This window comes from Nannobrachium achirus, assembly GCF_963921795.1.
Source record: "Nannobrachium achirus genome assembly, chromosome: 19".
NCBI lineage: Eukaryota > Metazoa > Chordata > Actinopteri > Myctophiformes > Myctophidae > Nannobrachium > Nannobrachium achirus.
Window position 1 is genome coordinate 47,425,002 of NC_137826.1, and position 20,221 is coordinate 47,445,222.

The window sequence follows — 20,221 nt, forward strand, 5'->3', positions numbered from 1 at the left end:
ATCACGCAAATCAGTACACAGTATCTCTATAGTCCTAATTGGCTAACATTGGCTTCCAAAGTTTGCAGGATTGCTCCGTTTTGAACAAAACGTCTCAAATCATGAACGCAGGTTGCAATTTCCATGAAACTTTGCACGCAAATTCCCACTAGGTCGAGGAACAAATGCCATCCTTTTCACATGGCATGTTATAGCGCCACCTTTTTCGAGCAAAATGCCTCAAATCATGAATGCAGCGTCAGATTACCGTAAAAGGCAGAAGAAGACATCCTAACCCTTTTCACATTGGACTATTATAGCGCCACCAGGAGGCCACGATAACATACCTGACCTGGCAGAGACCTGTGCTCAGAAGAGCACTGCTTCTAGTTGATTATGAAGCCTAAAAGTCAAACAGAAATTCTGTTTTTATTCATGATGTTCAATGCCAAGAACACAGTTAAATCGTCAATTGCAATTATTTGTATGACAAGGAATTGTCTCGTTACATTTTGTAATGGTGGTGTGTCTCTCAGGTATGAGTACCGTGTGGAGATGGTGCACCAGGCGTCCAGCGACCCCACCAAGAACATCATCAGAGAGTTTGCGTCGGACTTCGAGGTGGGAGAGTGCTGGGGATACAACCGCTTCTTCAGACTGGACCTGCTGGCCAGCGAGGGGTACCTCAACATGCAGACTGACACCCTGGTGCTACGGTGAGTACCTCAACATGCATACTGACACCCTGGTGCTACGGTGAGAAGCACTGGCGTTTAACCCATTTAGGCCTGGAATTATCTATATCTTATCTATATCTATATATGCTTTATCTATTGAAAAATAGCAGATAACAGCAAAACAATGCAGTAATCCTAGTCTCTATACTGCCTCCCCCGGGTCAGCCGGGGCGCCTGATGGAGGGGAAAGGAACCGGTCGGAATAACGTGTTTCCTTCTACACACTACGTCCTACTGGGGATACTCCTCCCTGTCAGGTGATAAGAAGCATTGAAGGATGCATGAGCTCAGTTCAGGGCTCTCTCCAGGTTGGCAGAGGGAGAGCAGCGCCTAGGATCACTGCTTAGACAATTGGCACTGGGTCAATAATGCTTTACAAAATCGTGGGATAAATATTAAGTACGAATGGAATGGAATGGAACCACACGCCAATGACATAACCGGAACAAAAACTAAAAGTTTACTGTAAACTACCGTACACAGCTCTACCACTGTCGTATGGCTTTAAACTGTGGTGTGCAACACCATGTGGAAAAGACATTCAATCTGGTACTCATTTCAAACTCAAACAAATTGCAGTATGTTGTGGATAATTGCTGTATAGGCTCAACCGGTGAGTCATATTCAGTGGGTAAACATGTCTGTATGATCTTTTAACACAGTCAACAAGACCCCTGTGGGCTGCAGAGCGGCCTCGCCTGGGCCGCGAACCGGTATTTGGGCCGCGAGGCCAACGGGGGGGAGAACATTTTGGGGGAGAAAAGGCATCAAGCGAGTTAGGCCACGCGGCCGCCGACACTCAAAAGGGAGGGCTGCGTGATGGCTAGGGATGGGACGATACGCGTTGTTTATCGTGATAAAAAACACTCGCGATAATCGTATCGTGGAGATTTAATTTATTGTGATATCGTCCTCCGTCATGCACTGGGATCAATTCACTTTTTATTTGCCGAGCTGCATATCCGGTACCACTTAAACCCTCTAGAATTGGTAAAAGGTAAAGGGTAATATATGTACTTGATAAAGTTTTTTTTTTTTTTCTTCACTCTTTCAAATGTCTTTGCCAAAAAATAGCCTATCCACAAGCTCACAACGCGACTCGTTGTGAGCTCGTAGATCTGCAATTTTTTGGCAAATGTTCTACCCCAGGATAATGGTTTTGATTATCGTGATAATATTCTAAATCGCGATTTCTTTTGTCACAATAATCGTGATATCGTGACACAATTCAATCATTAATCACAGCTATTTGTATGGCAATTATTTGACGAAAATGTCATGATCGTGACAGCCTCCATAAGAGTCTGACTAGACTTTCGTGGCCAGACGACTATTCCACACTCTGAATGCTACCTCCCGAAGGCCGAGAAAGGAAGCTATCATCTGTTTGTCATTTACGTGTATTTTTTTAATTGTCATTTTCTGCCCAGCAGCAAGCTATTCAACTGGGGTCCATTTGACTAAGAATAGAGGGTTTAACCCATTTAGGCCTAGAATTATTGAATGCTTTAACCAGTGAAAAATAGCAGATATACAAGCTCACAGCGCGGCACCGAGTGCCGCGCTGCGAGCTTGTAGATCTGCTATTTTTGAAAAAGTCGTGAAAATGTGTGGAAATCTTTGAATATATGTATTTTTAAAGCGAATGTTTGTAACTCAAATTTTGCTTCTGGGTGGTCCCTGGAACTAAATATTTTGAGATGGGGGTCCGTGGCCAAATATCATTTTGGGGGTCCTTCACATGAAAAGGTTTGAGAACCACTGACATAGTAGTCTCTCAAGAACAGACTAACTGAGCTCCAGTTAAGTGAAAAGGACCTTTTCTTTGATGATGGCTGGCCAGATTGCTGACATAGAAACACAGGTTTTTCAACAAATCTTAGAAGGATTCAAAAGACACTTATAGAATCGGGTCAAAATTCTAATTTTCACGATTTTTCAAAAATAGCAGATCTACAAGCTCGCAGCGCGGCACTCGGTGCCGCGCTGTGAGCTTGTATATCTGCTATTTTTCAATAGTTAAAGCATAAAATAATGATACACAAAATGTGTACCCGTTCTAAATGGGTTAAGTGGTAAAGTCTGCTATTACTCAACAACGTTGCTGCGCTGCCTCTGTTATAGTTGCTATGGAAGCAGGAGCTTGTAAGCCAATAAAACATTACATTCTCATGTCAAATTATTGATTTTGTCCATAAGTAGCCATGTAATAAGTGGGATAATACACAGCCATGGCAAGTTATTGAAAAAATTGTCCGCTGCAGGCTTAAAGCAGGACCTCGGCTCATAGCTGAGAGGGTGGCTTAAACTGTTAAAAGCTCAAACAATCAACATGTCCTTTTTCTTTTTTATCACACAGTAAAGTCCTCTGTGAATTGTCTGCTTGTATGGTGTAACTGTTGCTGGTACTGTACTAGGTGAATTGACCATTATAGTGTTGTGTAACCATTGCAGGTACCAGGTGAATTGACCTAGTGTTGTAACTAGGGATGGGACGATATGAAAATGTCATATCACGATCATTGTGACAAAAGCGATTTAGGATATTATCGCGATAATCAAAATCCATTATCCTGGGGCGGAACAATTTTGCCAAAAAATAGCCGATCTACAAGCGACGCGTTGTGAGCTTGTAGATCGGCTATTTTTTGGCAAAGACATTTGATAGAGAGTGAAAAAAGTTAATATTTGGTATTATAAGTACCTTTTACCAATTATAGAGGGTTTAAGTGGTACGGGATATGCAGCTCGGCAAATAAAAGGTGAATTGATCCCAGTGCATGACGGAGGACGATATCACGATAAATTAAATCTCCACGATACAACTATCGTGAGTGTTTTTTATCACGATAATATCGCGTATCGTCCCATCCCTAGTTGTAACATTGCAGGTACCAGGTGTATTGACCTAGTGTTGTGACCTTTGCAGGTACCAGGTGTATTGACCTAGTGTTGTGTAACCATTGCAGGTACCAGGTGTATTGACCACTATGTGTGACCATTGCAGGTACCAGGTGTATTGACCACTATGTGTGACCAATGACATTGCAGGTACCAGGTGTATTGACCTAATGTCGTTACCATTACAGGTACCAGGTGTATTGACCACTATGTGTGACCATTGCAGGTACCAGGTGTATTGACCTAATGTCGTTACCATTACAGGTACCAGGTGTATTGACCACTATGTGTGACCATTGCAGGTACCAGGTGTATTGACCTAATGTCGTTACCATTACAGGTACCAGGTGTATTGACCACTATGTGTAACCATTGCAGGTACCAGGTGTATTGACCTAATGTCGTTACCATTACAGGTACCAGGTGTATTGACCACTATGTGTGACCATTGCAGGTACCAGGTGCGCTCGCCCACCTTCTTCCAGAAGTGCAGAGATCAGTACTGGTACATCAGCCAGCTGGAGGCCGCGCAGTCTAGCTACGTCCAGCAGATCAACAACCTCAAAGAGGTAGGGGGGGTGTGTGTGTTTATGTTAGGGCTGTCACGATTATGATATTTTACACGACGATTAATTGTCACTCAAGTAATTGCGATTAATGATTTAATTGTGTTTTTGTCGTTGAAACTTACATTTGTCAACAATGGAAATAAGCCTCTCTGGGCTTTCTTGTTTCATCCTTTTGACTCAAATGTGCGTCTTTGTTTTGTACATAATGCTTGTTGTCAATCAATCAATTTCTGTTTGGCTATTAGGCTTTGAAGTTGCACATAGCAGATATGACATAATCTACAAAGAAATTACAACTTTATACTGAAAAAAGAACATTGATCGTGGAAATAGCTGATCTACAAGCTTGTAGATCTGCTATTTCCACTATTTTGGAAAATCTTTGAAAAAATATGATCATTTTTCGACATGGAAACGAAATGATTATGACAAAATAATTGCTATCAGACGATTATGCAATAATTGTGACACGCCGTGTGTGTGTTTGTGCACCGTACCATGATGAAGAGCGAGCAGTGTGAACCTGCTTTTATTTCGAGCTTTGGAAAATGAACCCAGAGCATTTTCACATTATGTAACGATTCTCCCTTTAATTTGGCAGAGAGACTGCAAAGTAGTGCTCTGATTAGCCTGGTTAGGATGCTGTTTGAAACATCATCTTCCCTAATAAAAGATAACGGTCTCTGGTGATTTGGAATAGGCAGTGTGGGCTGTAATTTAAGTGTTTTAGCTGCTAATCTTAAAGGAGTAGTTCACCCCCAAAATGACTTTTTTCTATTGATTACTCGCACCATGGAGACTTGAGTTCAATAATATTTGTTGTTTTTTGTCGCTTTCCTAAGACTACAATTTGATAACAATAATTTTACCCCCAAATGCATTTGGGTCCCTATCTGGAATACATGGGGGGTAAATCTACTAATCCATGTTTTGTGTTAGGAATGCGACAAATACAAAGAAATAATATATATTATTGAACTCAAGTCTCCATGGTGTGAGTAATCAATAGAAAGAAAATGACATTTTGGGGGTGAACTACTCCTTTAAATTATTCCACATCCCACATTCCCACCCCATTTTAGAGTAATGTAAAAATGTATTCACGTGTAAGAACGATTGAATTCAGTAATTCCATTATTTTGAAAGTTGCTCGGAAAGCGCATTACCTGGCTTAGCTACCTGACTGTCACAATTGCTACACAATACATTGGTGGTTAAGAAAGCTTCCCTTTCACTGAGACGCGGAGATGCTTCACGTTAAAGACGTAACATCTGCACTGTGGGTTGTTGGCTAAATAGATATCATTTTTTAAATGTGGTCAGTTGTCAGTCATTAACCACATGAACGCTAGCGTCCCAAATCTGGGCCAAACATTTGGCAAAAATGGCGGCGGATCTCCAAGCTCCAAACATGTTGCTACGCAACGCATTGGGATTTTTTGGGGGGCAAAAATATTTGGTGTAGAGGTAAAAAAGGAGGGGATCAATTACAGAGCCCTGAAAGACTTGGATCCAATCTGGGATTCGAACCCTGGTCCATTCGAAGTCCTCGTCTGGTAGTATCCTCAGGTTTGGGCTGAATTTCTCTTGTTTAAGAATCGTGTCACAGTGTTGTGTGTTTTGGTTGGTTTCAGAGGCTGGCCATCGAGTTGTTTCGCAGGCAGACATCTCGCAGCTCGTCCCCCCCTGACATGAGGCCGGGGACGGGGTCCCTGGCCTCTGAGAGGGACCCCCGCTCAGGGAAGAGCGAGGACGGCGTTCACTCGAGTGCCGGAGATGCCAAAGAGGCGGAGGAAGAGGAGGAAGAGCAGAAGACCCAGCACGACGACTCCAACGTGAGTCAACACCGCCGCTATCCACACCAACCCTAGTGCCACTGTTGACCGATATATACAAGAGAAATGAGCAACTAGGTCTACGAAAACGAGCCTAAAAGAAGCGACGTAGGCTACATCAGTGTTTCTCAACCTTTTTTCTGCATAGGCACACTTTTCATGTCCCAAGAATCCATGGCCACACCAACATAATGCGGGGGTGTAAATATTGTCCCTGTCGGGTAGAAACCTTGTATCTCCAATTTTCAAATGTGTACGTTTCTTCGCAAATTAAAGCCCTGTTTCATCATACAAGGCTGTCGCACAACAGTAGTGAAAACAGCAGATCTACAAAGCAGATCGGCTGTTTTCACTAGTTTAAATCATTTTTTAAATGATAAATACGATACTGGCTTTCAAGCAGTTTCAAGGGGCACAGTCACACTTGACCCTTCTCAGGGGCACACCAAAGGTCCCCAGGCACAGTGGTTGAGAAACACTGGGCTACATGAGCACTTTTTTAAGCATATGTATTTTGAAAATAGCCGATCTACAAGCTTGTGTATCGCGACTCAAATCTGGTACGGGGTCCCTGGCACAAAATGTGTTCAGATGGGCATTACACATTACATATTAATGTGGGGGTCGTTGACATGAAACCTTTGAGAATCCCGGGTTCAAACAACATTTAGGAAACAAGCCCAAAAGCAATTACACCTTAGAAACAACACTGCAACCCTCAACTACCAATATTTACCAGTAAGACTCCCTAATCGGGAGATAAGCGACCGTAGGTGGACGAATAGGTACTGGCCCCGGCTCTCCCGGACGCTCCTAGGCCGAGTTAGGGCATTTTATGTGAGCTGCAGTGGAGGGGGTCCTCCACTGGGGGCGCCACCACTTTTGCATCCGTTCTGGAGCACCAGGAGTGGGTGGTCCCCAGGAATTCCCCGTGAGCAGCCCCGTGGGGGTGGTCATTTGGTCATTTTTGCACATTTGGTCATTTTTTACACCTGGGGGTCCCTGGAGCTCCGGGGGTCCTTGGAGGTTGTAGTTTGGCAGGTAAGGAGTGTGTGTGCAAAAGTTGGCATGGATGGGGGCAACGGTTGTGGAGATATGAGCAGGGCAAAAGTGTGACGTGTGACGTATGACTCACGGACAGACATTTTTTTACACCTGGGGGTCCCCCAGGGACCTGGGGGTCCCTGGAGCTCCGGGGGTCCTTGGAGGTTGTAGTTTGGCAGGTAAGGATTGTGTCTGCAAAATTTGGCATGGATGGGGGCAACGGTTGTGGAGATATGAGCAGGGCAAAAGTGTGACGGACTCACTGACTCACTCACTCACAGACAGCCCGTGGAGGTTTTGGTAGTAAATGCGACCTACGGTCGCAATAACCCAAAGTCGCTTAACCCTGTCAGACCCACTGTTGCAGTATCACAACATTTGTATTATCAACAAAAAAAATGGTTTAAATGATTTTGCTCCCCCTACCACCTAAACATCACCATTGGATCCTATTGTTTAGTATTACAATGCCATTGGCCATGATATTTGCATATAAATACCCCCCACAGAGGCTGACATTCCAGAGTCTGGATGAACAACATCTCACTTTTTTCACTGAAGCTATTCCTCATAAAAACTTGAAGGTCGGGTGACATGGCCAAAACAGCTAATTAAGGCTATCAAATTAGCCAAATTTTTTAATGATGTCATGTACCCCCATGTTAAATTACTAGGGGTGTGTATCCATCCCCTACAAGGCGATTCGATACGTATCCGATACATGGGCTAACGATTCGATTCGGAAACGATACGGCTTACATACAGAACGATTCGATACGATTCGATACGGTGCAATTTCGATACGATTTCGATACGAGTTCGATTTTGTGGATTTTATGCGATTCGATTGGATTCGATACGATTCGATACGTTTCGATGCGATACGGTGTGATCTGATACATACGTTTAATGAAACATTAATTTTCCATTCAATTAAGAAGCTATAATCTATAAAGTAGCATTGCTGACCTTCAAATAATGGATATCTCATAAAAGACCATGGAATAACAGAAAATTGTAAAGAAAGATGGATGACAAATCATAAAATAGACACAGACATGTAGATACAAAAAAAAATTAATGTAAACTACAAAGCCTACTGACATGGTTTGAAAATCTGTCTCACACACCCATTTCTAAGAACTTCACTTTAGCAGTTACAGTTGGTCAGGTGGAGAAATATAAAACAAACACACAAAAGGCCTGGCCCTTCAGGCTTCAGTACAGTGCAATAATTGTACTTTGCAAAGCTGCTATAATAACACTGAAAAACTAAAATACATCCTCACCAATGCCACAGATCAGATCAATCCTCAGCAATGCCACAGATCAGATCACCAAATAAAACTAGTAAAAGAGCCTGCTGTTATTCAGTCAATAAGATCATTTCAAAGAGATCCACTTTACAACAGTAACAACAGCAGTATAAAGTAGGCTATAAGTGCAACATTTGAAGTCTGGCACACATCATGTCTACTTGTTATCTTATGGCTCTACTGCAGTAGTTCTAAAAAAATCAATGTCAAGGACCTCCAGTTTGACATGGATCAGGCTGTCTTAAGTTTACCCAAGGGTTCATTAGGGTCCATTTGGTTCCATTTGTACACTCCCCTGAGTTACACATACCCAAGGGTTCATTAGGGTCCATTTGGTTCCATTTGTACACTCCCCTGAGTTACACATACCCAAGGGTCCATTTGGTTCCTATCATTTCGCCGAGGACCCCCTAGAACTCCCTCAAGGACCCTTGGGGGTCCCCGGACCCCACTTTGAAAACCAATACTCTATAGTAGCCCTTTGCCATAAAAGCTGATGCTGTGATTATTACCTTTGCTGTCGACAAGCGCGGGGACTTCTGATGGTTCTAGTAGAACCGGGTTCTACTGGGAAAAGTGTTATAATCCAATCCATTACTGTCGCATTCTTATAAAATCCAAACTTGCGTTTCTCCACTGGAATAATGAATCCATAGTGATGGAACTCAACTAACACGTTGTTGGTTTGTTTACAAGTCGCTGTGTGTCGCACATGCGAGCGTCATACACGCTGCATCGGAAGTAGCAGATCTATAAGTTTACAACCCATCCACATGCAACACCCTGTGGGCTTGTAGATCTGCGGCTTTCCGCAGGACAGTGACTGCAGTACGTAGAAACACAGCTCTATTTGGAGGACAGAGCAGCAGGCAGCTTTTTCTTTTTTTTTCTTTCCGTTGCACTCACTGCAGCACTGACTGTGCTAGCAGAGCGCTCACTTTTGAAGTAATGATTTGTAACAGTAAACGATGAGTAAGTAAGTTCAGAATTTCACAGCAGGTTAATTATTTAATGCTAAAATCCGATTAATCCGATTAATTACTTTAGGACCGATACATCGACCGATACGGCCGCGATTTGGACCGATCCGGGTAAACGCGCATCGATGCGGCCGTATCGCTAGTGTTGAAACCGATAATCGATTCATATCGATTTTTTCCGACACCCTTATAAATTACCCAATCAAATTAATTTATTGTAGTTACTTTACTGGAAGTAGTACTTTCTGTACAGTAACTGAAATGAATTAATTTGATTGGGTAATATGGGGGGAGGGCCGGAGTTGAGCGGCGAGCAGTATCTTGTGAAACCCAACTTAACCGTGCGAGGAGGAGAAATGCGACAATTCATAAACCGAATTTTAAAACAAGCAGTTCTAGGGGTAACATTTTTATAGAATCTGTTATAGAATCCACCCAAACCGCGTACAAAGTACAAGTCTTCTAACAAAAAGGTGTCAGAGATTAGAACGAGGGTCCAGCGATCTCCTCCTCGGCAGCTCTGAGCCCTTTTAGCAGTAATGTCCTGCTGTCTCACCGGAGCACAGTGGAGTACTGAAGTCCGTGGCTCATACACTGTGTGTGTAGCCTGTGTGTGTGTATGTGTCAGAGACGTGCGTGCGCGCGTGTACACACACAATAGCTCTCAAAATAGCCTTGCGGTGCGGCACTGCTACAAGCTAACAACAACGCATCACGTTGTGCGCGGCACCGCACGACGGACGAAGTATACATTCACTACTAACTGATACGGCCCGCCTCCTTTTCAGACTGTTTGGAGAAAGACCACGTGACCTACTGTATCATAACACCAGTAAGACTCCCTAATCGGGAGATAAGCGACCGTAGGTGGCTTATCTCCACAAATAGGGCAAAAATTTGTTTTTCCAAAATCTTCCTGATCCATGTTGATGACATGAGTGTAGACATGCTGTGTAGTGATATTCGTGATTTTAGGGCAAAAACTGTAGGAGCAGTGTCCAAAAATGTGTTTTAAAAATCGGCCTGAAGGTGGCGCTAGAATAGGGCCATGTGAGAAATGAGGGGTGGGGTCTCCGTGTTGCCTTGGCGGACGAATAGGTACCGGCCCCGGCTCTCCCGGACGCTCCTAACCCGAGTTACGGCATTTTATGTGCGCTGCAGTGGCAGGGGGTCCTCCACTGGGGGCGCCACCACTTTTGCATCCGTTCTGGAGCACCAGGAGTCGGTGGTCCCCGGGAATTCCCCGCGAGCAGCCCCGTTGGGGTGGTCATTTGGTCATTTTTGCACATTTGGTCATTTTTTACATCTGGGGGTCCCCCAGGGACCTGGGGGTCCCTGGGGCTCCGGGGGTCCTTGGAGGTTGTAGTTTGGCAGTCAAGGAGTGTGTGTGCAAAATTTGGCATGGATGGGGGCAACGGTTGTAGAGATATGAGCAGGGCAAAAGTGTGACGGACTCACTGACTCACTCACTCACTCACTCACTGACAGACAGCCGGTGGAGGTTTTGGTAGTAAATGCGACCTACGGTCGCAATTAAAGTTCTTTGTGTGTCATCCGGCCTTTAAGTAAAATGCCTGTAATAATTGTTTTAGTGATAATTAGAATGTCTAGAACATCTACATACAGTATGTTATTATTGTGAAAAATATCCCCCATATAAATTAGAGCATGATTTTTTTTATAAAATCTTACAAAAACATTTTTTTAACATTACTTTCCTCCAAAATACTCATCTGGACAAGTAAAAAAAAATATGTTCAAGTATTTCTATTTTTGGGTCTTCCAGGGTTAAGCATACCTGGCAGCAATGCCTTGTACCACTATTCTGTACAATTATGGTTGGTAGGAGCAGGTGCAGGTCAACATAATAATAAAAAAGCAGCATTGTGTTAGCTTTTCTCTCCATCCATTCTGTCTCCTCCTCTCCTGTCTGTCTGTCTCCATTTCCTCCTGGAATCGATCTGAGCTTTGCTTAAGTTGCTTCAGTTATGTGCAGCGGTGTCTGGCTGTCACTGTCCTCGCGTCAACCTTATCTTTGAATATGCCTCGTTATGTTGTAGGCCGCCCTTCTATTTTAATGTTTAGGGTTTAAAGATAAATGTGTACTTGGCGAGCATGCTGGTCTTTGGCTGTCTGTCCATGCCACAGCATCAGACTTCCGTTACCCCAGACTGTATGACGGGAGCATTTGAAAATTGCGCGAGTCAACAGTCTGGCCACACAAGACTACAGTGCCATTGGATGATTGTGTGTGTGTGTGTGTGTAGGAGCTCTCTGACGGGGACCTGGAGGTGGACTTCCTGACGGAGGAGGAAGTGAACCCGCTGGACGGCAGCAGCACGTCTGGAAGCTCCACGGCCACCAGCAACACGGAGGAGAACGACATCGACGAGGAGACCATGTGAGTACTGTCGATAGCAGCTCGCGGCCGCTTTGCATCATGGGATTTGTAGTTTTATTTTTTTCTCACCAGCAGCGGCAGTGCCACCTGTTTACCTGGTAACCAGGTAAGACGTCTGGGAGTGTCTTAACAGGGTCGTGGATATATATATATATATATATATATATATATATATATATATATATATATACCAGTAAGACTCCCTAATCGGGAGATAAGCGACCGTTGGTCGCTTATCGGCCAAAGGTTTGTTTTACCAATTATCAAGACATACGGGCAGTTGACAGTTTGCCATGGTTACTCATTGAAGTTGAATCTCCATATATGGAGATAAAATACGCATCACACTAAGTCTGACCTCACCAGCCCATATTTGGGCATGAGCAACTTATGTCTCCATATATGGAGATATGATGACATCACACAGTCCTCAGCCGATGATGTGGCGTGATGTCATACAATACACAAACGAGCCCTACAGTATAAAGGGGCAATTCTTGCCAGGAAAGAAGCATTTCTTCGACTCAGACCTTATCGCCAGGGTTGGCTTATAGCAGCTGTCGGTAGGACCATATATGGATTCTGTTAGTGTGGATCTCCTAACAGGGCATCATCTGGGATACAATCCCTTTTATGCCCATATATGGAGATCCCTAACAGAATCCCTTTCATGCCCATATATGGAGATCCCTAACAGAATCCCTTTTATGCCCATATATGGAGATCCCTAACAGCATCCCTTTTATGCCCATATATGGAGATCACTAACAGCTAACAGAATCCCTTTTATGCCCATATATGGAGATCCCTAACAGAATCCCTTTTATGCCCATATATGGAGATCCCTAACAGAATCCCTTTTATGCCCATATATGGAGATCCCTAACAGAATCCCTTTTATGCCCATATATTATGGAGAAATCCCTGCTCTGAGTATCTGACATCAGTGTGATGTCACCTGTTTATGCCCATATATGGAGATCCCTGCTCTGCGTATCTGGTTGCTATGGTAAACAGTTGGTTGCTAGGGTAAAAAAACATGGTTGCTATGGTAAACAGTTGGTTGCTAGGGTAAACAGTTGGTTGCTAGGGTAAAACCATGGTTGCTAAGGTGGTTGCTAACGTACACTAACAGACCAGCAACAACAGACTGTTGCCACAGCAACGTACACAAAGGTTTGTGTACACATGTGGTGTGATGTCATACTGATGCGGAGATATGAGCAGGGCAAAGGTGTGACGTGTGACCGACGGACGGACGGACGGCCGGTGGAGGTTTTCATAGTAAACTGCTCCCTGACGGTCGCAATAGATAGTCGTAGATAGATAGTACAGGACAAGTACTGTCCTAAACAGGTTCAAGTAACAGGGCTTTTGCCATGTATGGAAGTAGTTGCTTACACAACGTAACCAGCTGTGTGACATTTTGATTTAATTGACGTCCCTCCTCCCACGAGCACACGAGCGTCTTCCAACAACCAACACTCAAGCGAGGTGTGTGACATTCACCGTGCCCGCACACACACACAAGCGCGCGCAGGCATGGATGTGCACGGACGCCAACGCACACACACACACACACACACACACACACACACACACACACACACACACACGCACACCGGAAAGAAAATCACTGTAAATGGGTGTTATTTTAGAGTGTGGCGCCCTCAGGCCATCTGTGAGGGAGCCCCCCCCCCCCCCCCCCCCCCCCACACACACACACACACACCACTATCCATCAGTGCCACTCTAGCCTCTGTGTGCCCACCCCTCTTCCCTCTCTCTCTCTCTCTCGCTCTCTCGCGCTCTCGCTCTCTCTCTCTCTCTCTCTCTCTCTCTCTCTCTCTCTCTCTCTCTCTCTCTCTCTCCCCCCCCTCCCCCAACAAACACACACACACACACACACACACACACACACACACACACACACACACACACACACACACACACACACACACGCAAACACAACACACACACACGCAAACACACCAAGTGCCTTTTTGCCTCTCTCTATCTGTGTGAGAGGGCCGTGAGTCATTCTCCATGGGCTCCACTGGCTGAGACAGTAGTTGTGTACACAGACATTATCACCCTCCCACCCAGCATGAGAGAACAGAGACAGACTACCATACATCTGGGGAAGAGAAAGAAAATAAAAATAAACATCCTCGCAGTGCTGCTCTGACAAACATTTAGACATGAATGGTAAAAATGCACTTAACTGATGTAGAAATCACTTAAACGTTGTTGGTGATTAATATTTCCCAAATAATATATTGTATTTCTTAGCAAGCAAAAATTTAAATTGAATACATTGGACGCCATGGACGACTTGTGTCGTCAAAACAGCTTTTTCAGTGGTTTAGGCCTGATGCCACTCTCGTAGATGTGCCATTTATTTATTTGAATCCTGAACATTAACAGTTTTGGTCCATTTGGTTCCATCTGTACACTCTCAAGAGTTACACACCTCAAATAACCCAGAGGGTCTCTGGACATAACTTTTAAGAATTTGTGTTTATCAAAAATTACAGGCCAAAATTAAATAGATTTATATTTGTATTTATTTTTACTGGAACCGTGAAGGAATCCCTCACCGGATTCCTTAAGGGAATAGGAGCCCTACGTCTTCATCAGTGAAATGCCATGCCTGATCTTACACAAACTCTAGTATTTGTGATTTTGTGATTATTAATATATTCTTGTGAAGGCGTGAATATACTTTAATTTCACAACTGGGACGGCTTGGTGAATTGTCCTTTGTCTGCATCCTTGATTCCTATTTGGAGTTGAATTATTAACTTAATTGTACTACTTGTAAATGTGTTGAGGAAATGTATTCCATGGTACATTTCAAATCAAGAGTGAACGTCTAAAGCCATGGCCACGCAGCTTTAACAAAGGAGTGAAGGAAGAGTGACATAACATCAGGGGATTCAAAGTCATTTTAGGTCACCGACCTGATTGGGCAAAGTGCTAAAAAGCCAAAGTTAATCCAGGCCAGACCAGTTGTACAAAAGCAAATGCGTGTGTGCATGAGTGCGTGGGCACCTGGACTTGTGTGTGTCAGTCTCTGCTTATTAGCGCTATAATTACAAAGTGTTTCACATTACAAATTTAGATTATTATGAAGGAGATTGCCTAGCAAGAACAACCTTTATGAACAGTATTAATTTACTGTAAAGTCATAGACTACAAGAACGCTGTGATGAGAGAATAACATCCGATGCCATTTGGCTGCCCCTCCCTTGCCACTAATAAACCATTTCAAAACCAACATTATCAGACACAATGTAGAACTAACAGAACAAATTGTTGATGTTGGATATACACTAACTTTGTATTACGATAAAAGAGTTGAAGCACGCACGGCTTCCAATCCTGTAAACTATAACAGGTGCACGCGCGGTTAAAATACGTCCGTGGAAGAAATGTGGGCAGGAGTGTTTTGGGGCGGTCTTTCTGGTTACCATTGTGGCTTCTGAAAGGAAGTTCCAGATTGTGTAAATGAACAGTTATTATACCCTGTGCAGTGTTGATTTCGTCGACTACAACTATGACGAAAAATGTTTGTCGACTGTGTTTTTTTCACTGACGAAAACTAAATAAAAACTAAGCTGTGATTACTAAAACTAAGACTAAATATATTGACAATTTCGTCAACAAAATAAAAACTAGACTAAAACGTTAGGGAGGGACTGGTGGAGAAGAGAGTCATTTTATGTTTGGTTGCTCTCAGGTGTTGCGTGCTGAAAATAGCCGATCTACAAGCTCACAACGTGCCACGCTGCAACGCGTTGTGAACTTGTAGATCAGCTATCTTCAGCACGCAATCAAGTGTAAAATCTGTCATTACGATGCCATCAAGGCCTGCCAAAATACATTTTAATTGACTAAATCAACTGTAGATTTAGTCGCCATAAAATCTTATGATATTTAGTCGACTAAAATTAGACTAAAAAACTAAAACTTTTCAGTTGACTAAATTATGACTAAAACTAAATGAGATTTTATTCAAAAGACTATGACTAAAACTAAATCAAAATCTGCTGTCAAAAATAACACTGACCCTGTGTTGTTTTTAAATCACTTAATATTAGAACTATGTTCCAAAGCAATGGGCGTTCTGCCATGGATCTGGCTTTGTATCTTTTATGATAATGTAGTTATATTTGAGTCTGTGATTTGTAGGCGGGCTTGTGTGTCTGGCCTCTTTGGATAACTTAGTTTTCCAGGATCAGTTTATGCCTGGTAAGCATGCGAGTAAAAATGTCTGGACTCATTTATTATTTTTGGAACACGGTTATAGTGTCTGTGTCGCGTGGAAGCCTGTCCAAAACTGTTACTTTATCAGGATTCAAATCTGAAAATGGCAAAAGTAGCAGATCGACGAGCTCAAAAACACTCCATATCGAGCGCTCAAGACACTAGATTCTTCAGAAATGTGTTAAAGGGATATTCCACTTTACGTGAGCAGGCTGTGTTTTTTCAATAACTTTTTTCATTTATGTTTAATACTTATTTGGGAAAATGGAAAAAATGAAATACAAAAAATAATTATTAAAAATAAATGAAAAAAGTTATCGAAAAAAACACGGCCTGCTCATGTATTAGGATGGTACCCAGAAAAGAATAATGGGTGTTTTTAATGAATCTATCATGGTTAAAATGAAGTTTGAATTTACTGGGTGTGTGTGGGGAGAGGCCCTGGGCCTGGAGGGCCTGGTAACATTTACATCAAATATCTAAATATTGAATCAAGCAAATTAAAAACTGTTCAGGGTGTTCATAAAAGTAAGCAATTTACCCCGAGTGAGAGGACATTATGCTCTGATAATGTCCTGTGTGAGGGGGTGATCGGACGAGGCGAAGCCGAGTCCGATCACACCCTCACACAGGACATTATCAGAGCATAATGTCCGACCCCGAGTGGTAAATAGCTTTTCTACCACTTTTTCCCTTATACATGAAAGAAAACACATAGTTGTAACTTGCAAGGATCTTAAGTTACAATCATTATTGCCTATAAAACTTCCGCGAGACAGCAGATAGTTCCACCAACAACATCTTCTACTCACCAACAGATGGCGCCAACTCCATACTAATCCATGCGTCTAGCTTACAGCTAAGCTAACGTCAGTTAGAAGTACCGTTCCGGCCGTAAATAGAGGCTGTTCGCTTCCAGAAAGGCATAGGTTCAGAGAAAAGGGGCTTTAAAGTTGGCGGATTGCATTGGATCCAAATAAATCGGCGACTATAGCATGCACGTTAGTAAACATAGGACCGTTGCCACGGTCATTTGTTGGTTGGGGGAAAGGTGTTCCGACTACCTCCTGAAGTCCCCGGATGTACACTGAGGCGCATTGATCTCGGACAAGTCCTCACACAACTTTGCGGCAGTTGTTCTGTCATAACCTCCGGAATTTAGCCAATCAGAATCCAGCATTTGAACACGTGACTCGAAAAAGTGGTAGAAGCCTGATTAGACGATACAATTACCAAAGTTTTTTTTTTAAGTGAAATATCCCTTTCCCATTCTACAGCGTCACTGAAAAGCATCTAAAGTAGGTTTTGACTTCTGTAGATCTGCTCCTTTTGCTATTTTTATTTCCATCCATTTTGGACAAAAAATGTTTTCCACCCGACAGAACCGTAAAGTTGAACAGAAAGGTCTTGTATTTTCTGCTCATGTACTTTTGTTAAGAGGATTATGACAGTGCTGTCAGGATAGGATGAATGCTACATTACATATTCCTGTTAAATCCTTCTGGAAATGATAGCGAATCTACTTATGATTTTCCATCTACGTTACACCTGCTTTATGCTGATTGTACACTGTGTGTGTGTGTGTGTGTGTGTGTGTGTGTGTGTGTGTGTGTGTGTGTGTGTGTGTGTGTGTGTGTGTGTGTGTGTGTGTGTGTGTGTGTGTGTGTGTGTGTGTGTGTGTGTGTGTGTGTGTGTGTGTGTGTGTGTGTGTGTGTGTGTGCGCGCGCTTGAAGAATTTGAGAAATGAAAATTGTGAGGACCATTAGACAACAGCAGCAGGTGTACATCTGCTATATCTTTGAACATTTGTAGAATCGGCCTCTAGTCTTAAAGGAGTAGTTCACCCCCAAAATGTCATTTTGGGGGTGAACTACTCCTTTAAGGTGGTTGCACACATGCAGCAGTGTGCAAAGACCTTTACCCTAGAATTCTGACGTCCTCCCAAGGCCAGTAATCCTTATAGGAATATGTGTGTGTGCAGGTCGGGGGAGAACGACGTGGAGTTCAACGGGGCGCTGGAGCCAGAGGAAGGAGAGCTGTCTGAGGACCTGGCCGGGGCCACAGGTAACACTGATCCTACTGTAGTCACACTATGACTGGCTGTACTGGGGCCACACATAACATTTTTCCTACTGTAGTCACACTATGGAGACATGTCTCCTTTCCGACATGTCTCCATTCCGACACTAACCCTATATATCTAGGGATATGTAGTCCTTCCGATGTCCAGACTTTCTATGGAAAGGGAGGTGATATAACTACTAATTTGATGCCATTCCGAGCTTCGGAAGTGGCCGTAAGAACCTTTCCTGGGAACCTGTGCACCTTCAGACGTCCTGACTCTCCAGATTATAGTTCAAAAAGCCTGAAAGGAGTGCTGTATGTATTGACCTTAAGGCAGCACAGCAGTTGAGATACAGTTACAGGGCAAGAAATGTACTGTAGATACAGCAGGTTAAAATGGATCACTCTCAAAGAAACACCCTCAATAAATTGCACATGATCCTGATGTCTCTGATTATGCCAGTATCAGACAAATTAAATGTGCATGTAAAAGCATCCACTTTCTGAAATAACCTACTCTACCCATTAACTCTAAAATACATCCTCTTCTATAATGCATAAAAAACATCCAATCATCATGATTGCTTGGCTTTTTATATTCCATAGAATGTAGGTGTGAGATGAGAGGTGCTTTGGATGAATTGGATTCCCCTTTAAAGTTACTACTATATGAAGTGTGATGTTTTTCTGCTATTTTTGGCTTACAGGGGAAAAGAGCAGATCAGGTACAGAGTGAAAGGTCAAGTTTAATGGCTAAAACAATTCACATTAACACATCGGGTGCCCAGGATTATTCAACATTTAATCGGCAGGTGCCCATGGCAACCCGCCATTTTACCTACCTTTGAGATCCTGCCAAAAAAGTAATCAGAGTAAATGTAATCCAAGTATGTCCTGTTTATTTTCACGATAATATTTTCTTTCAGTCAGGACTGTTTTTAAACAATCACTGGCCACAGAGCTTTTGTAACGGCTGGTAGAAAAGGCTGCGTTTTAAACATGAAGGTGATTTAAAAGCTAGATTAGGAGAAAAATGCACTTTTCTGCATGTCTATGAGGGAGACGGCACTTCCCGGTCACGTGATCTCGCGCTGTATTTCGGGAAATGGAGTGTTTTTTGTCACCGTGGTAGCCTGGTACAGTAGCTACAGTACAGTATAGTTTACTGTACAACGCGTCAAACGCGTCGTGGGCTCACAGACATCAAAGAGATTGACGTGTTGGCACGCCGTGGACCTCTAATGAGTTAAAGGAGTAGTTCACCCCCAAAATGAAATTTTTTTCTATTGATTTCTCATGCCATGGAGACCTAAGACAAAAGAAAAAAACATAATACATTTACAATGGGGTAAAATGTATTGTAACTAGAAATTCGCGGCCGCTGTGCGGCCGCTCCATTCCTAGGACTTCGTGCCCTCCGGGCGCTCAGGCAGGACTGCTCTATATTTGATCAACATAAGGGTTTAGGTTTTAAGTCAGATTAAAATGTTTTCAAAAATGCATTTTTAGATTAACACACACAAACAATTACAGCATGTGGATGGCGGCCATTTTGGCAGCCATCTTGAAGAAGGTGTGCAGAAAGCTGATTACATGAAATCATTTTTTATAATTTTTTATCAGCATCACAGGCTGCCCAGAGAGCAGTGAACACATTGCTGTCTCATATATTAGTGAACAGTGCCCCCCAGTGGCGACAGGGGGCGAATCAGGCTTCAAACATGTCCGTTGTGTGGAGGCTTCATGTCCGTTGTGTGGAGGCTTCATGTCCGTTGTGTGGAGTGTGGGCGTGGCTCTTAAAGGAATGTATATATAAGATCAATTCTTTGTTTTAGGAATGCAAAAAATATTATTGAACACAAGTTTCCATGGCGTGAGTAATCAATTAGAAAAAAAAGTCATTTTGGGGGTGAACTACTCCTTTAACATGAATCCAACATACGGTGCTCTGATGATAGTGCTATCAAAGAAGTCAACGAAGCCGTCTATGAAATCTTATGAAAAAGTTTAATCTGCAACAAGATTTCATACAATATGTAGTGGAGGGTCCCTGCTTCTCTCTCTCTCAGCTAGCCAAGGGGGTTCTTGGGCTGAAAAATGTCACAAGACCCCTGGTTTAACCCATT

General features: G+C 43.1%; 1 protein-coding gene across 1 annotated transcript in view; it reads left to right on the top strand.

Annotated features, from left to right (window-relative positions):
* trim37 (tripartite motif containing 37) overlaps window positions 1–20,221 on the top strand; it is a 57,362-nt gene that overhangs the window by 26,514 nt on the left and 10,627 nt on the right. The window contains exons 14-18 of the mRNA XM_080748751.1: window positions 516–695; window positions 4,072–4,186; window positions 5,821–6,021; window positions 11,629–11,762; window positions 18,013–18,095. Of these exons, the coding sequence (XP_080604877.1) occupies window positions 516–695; window positions 4,072–4,186; window positions 5,821–6,021; window positions 11,629–11,762; window positions 18,013–18,095 (713 nt within the window). The remainder of the gene's footprint in view (window positions 1–515; window positions 696–4,071; window positions 4,187–5,820; window positions 6,022–11,628; window positions 11,763–18,012; window positions 18,096–20,221) is intronic.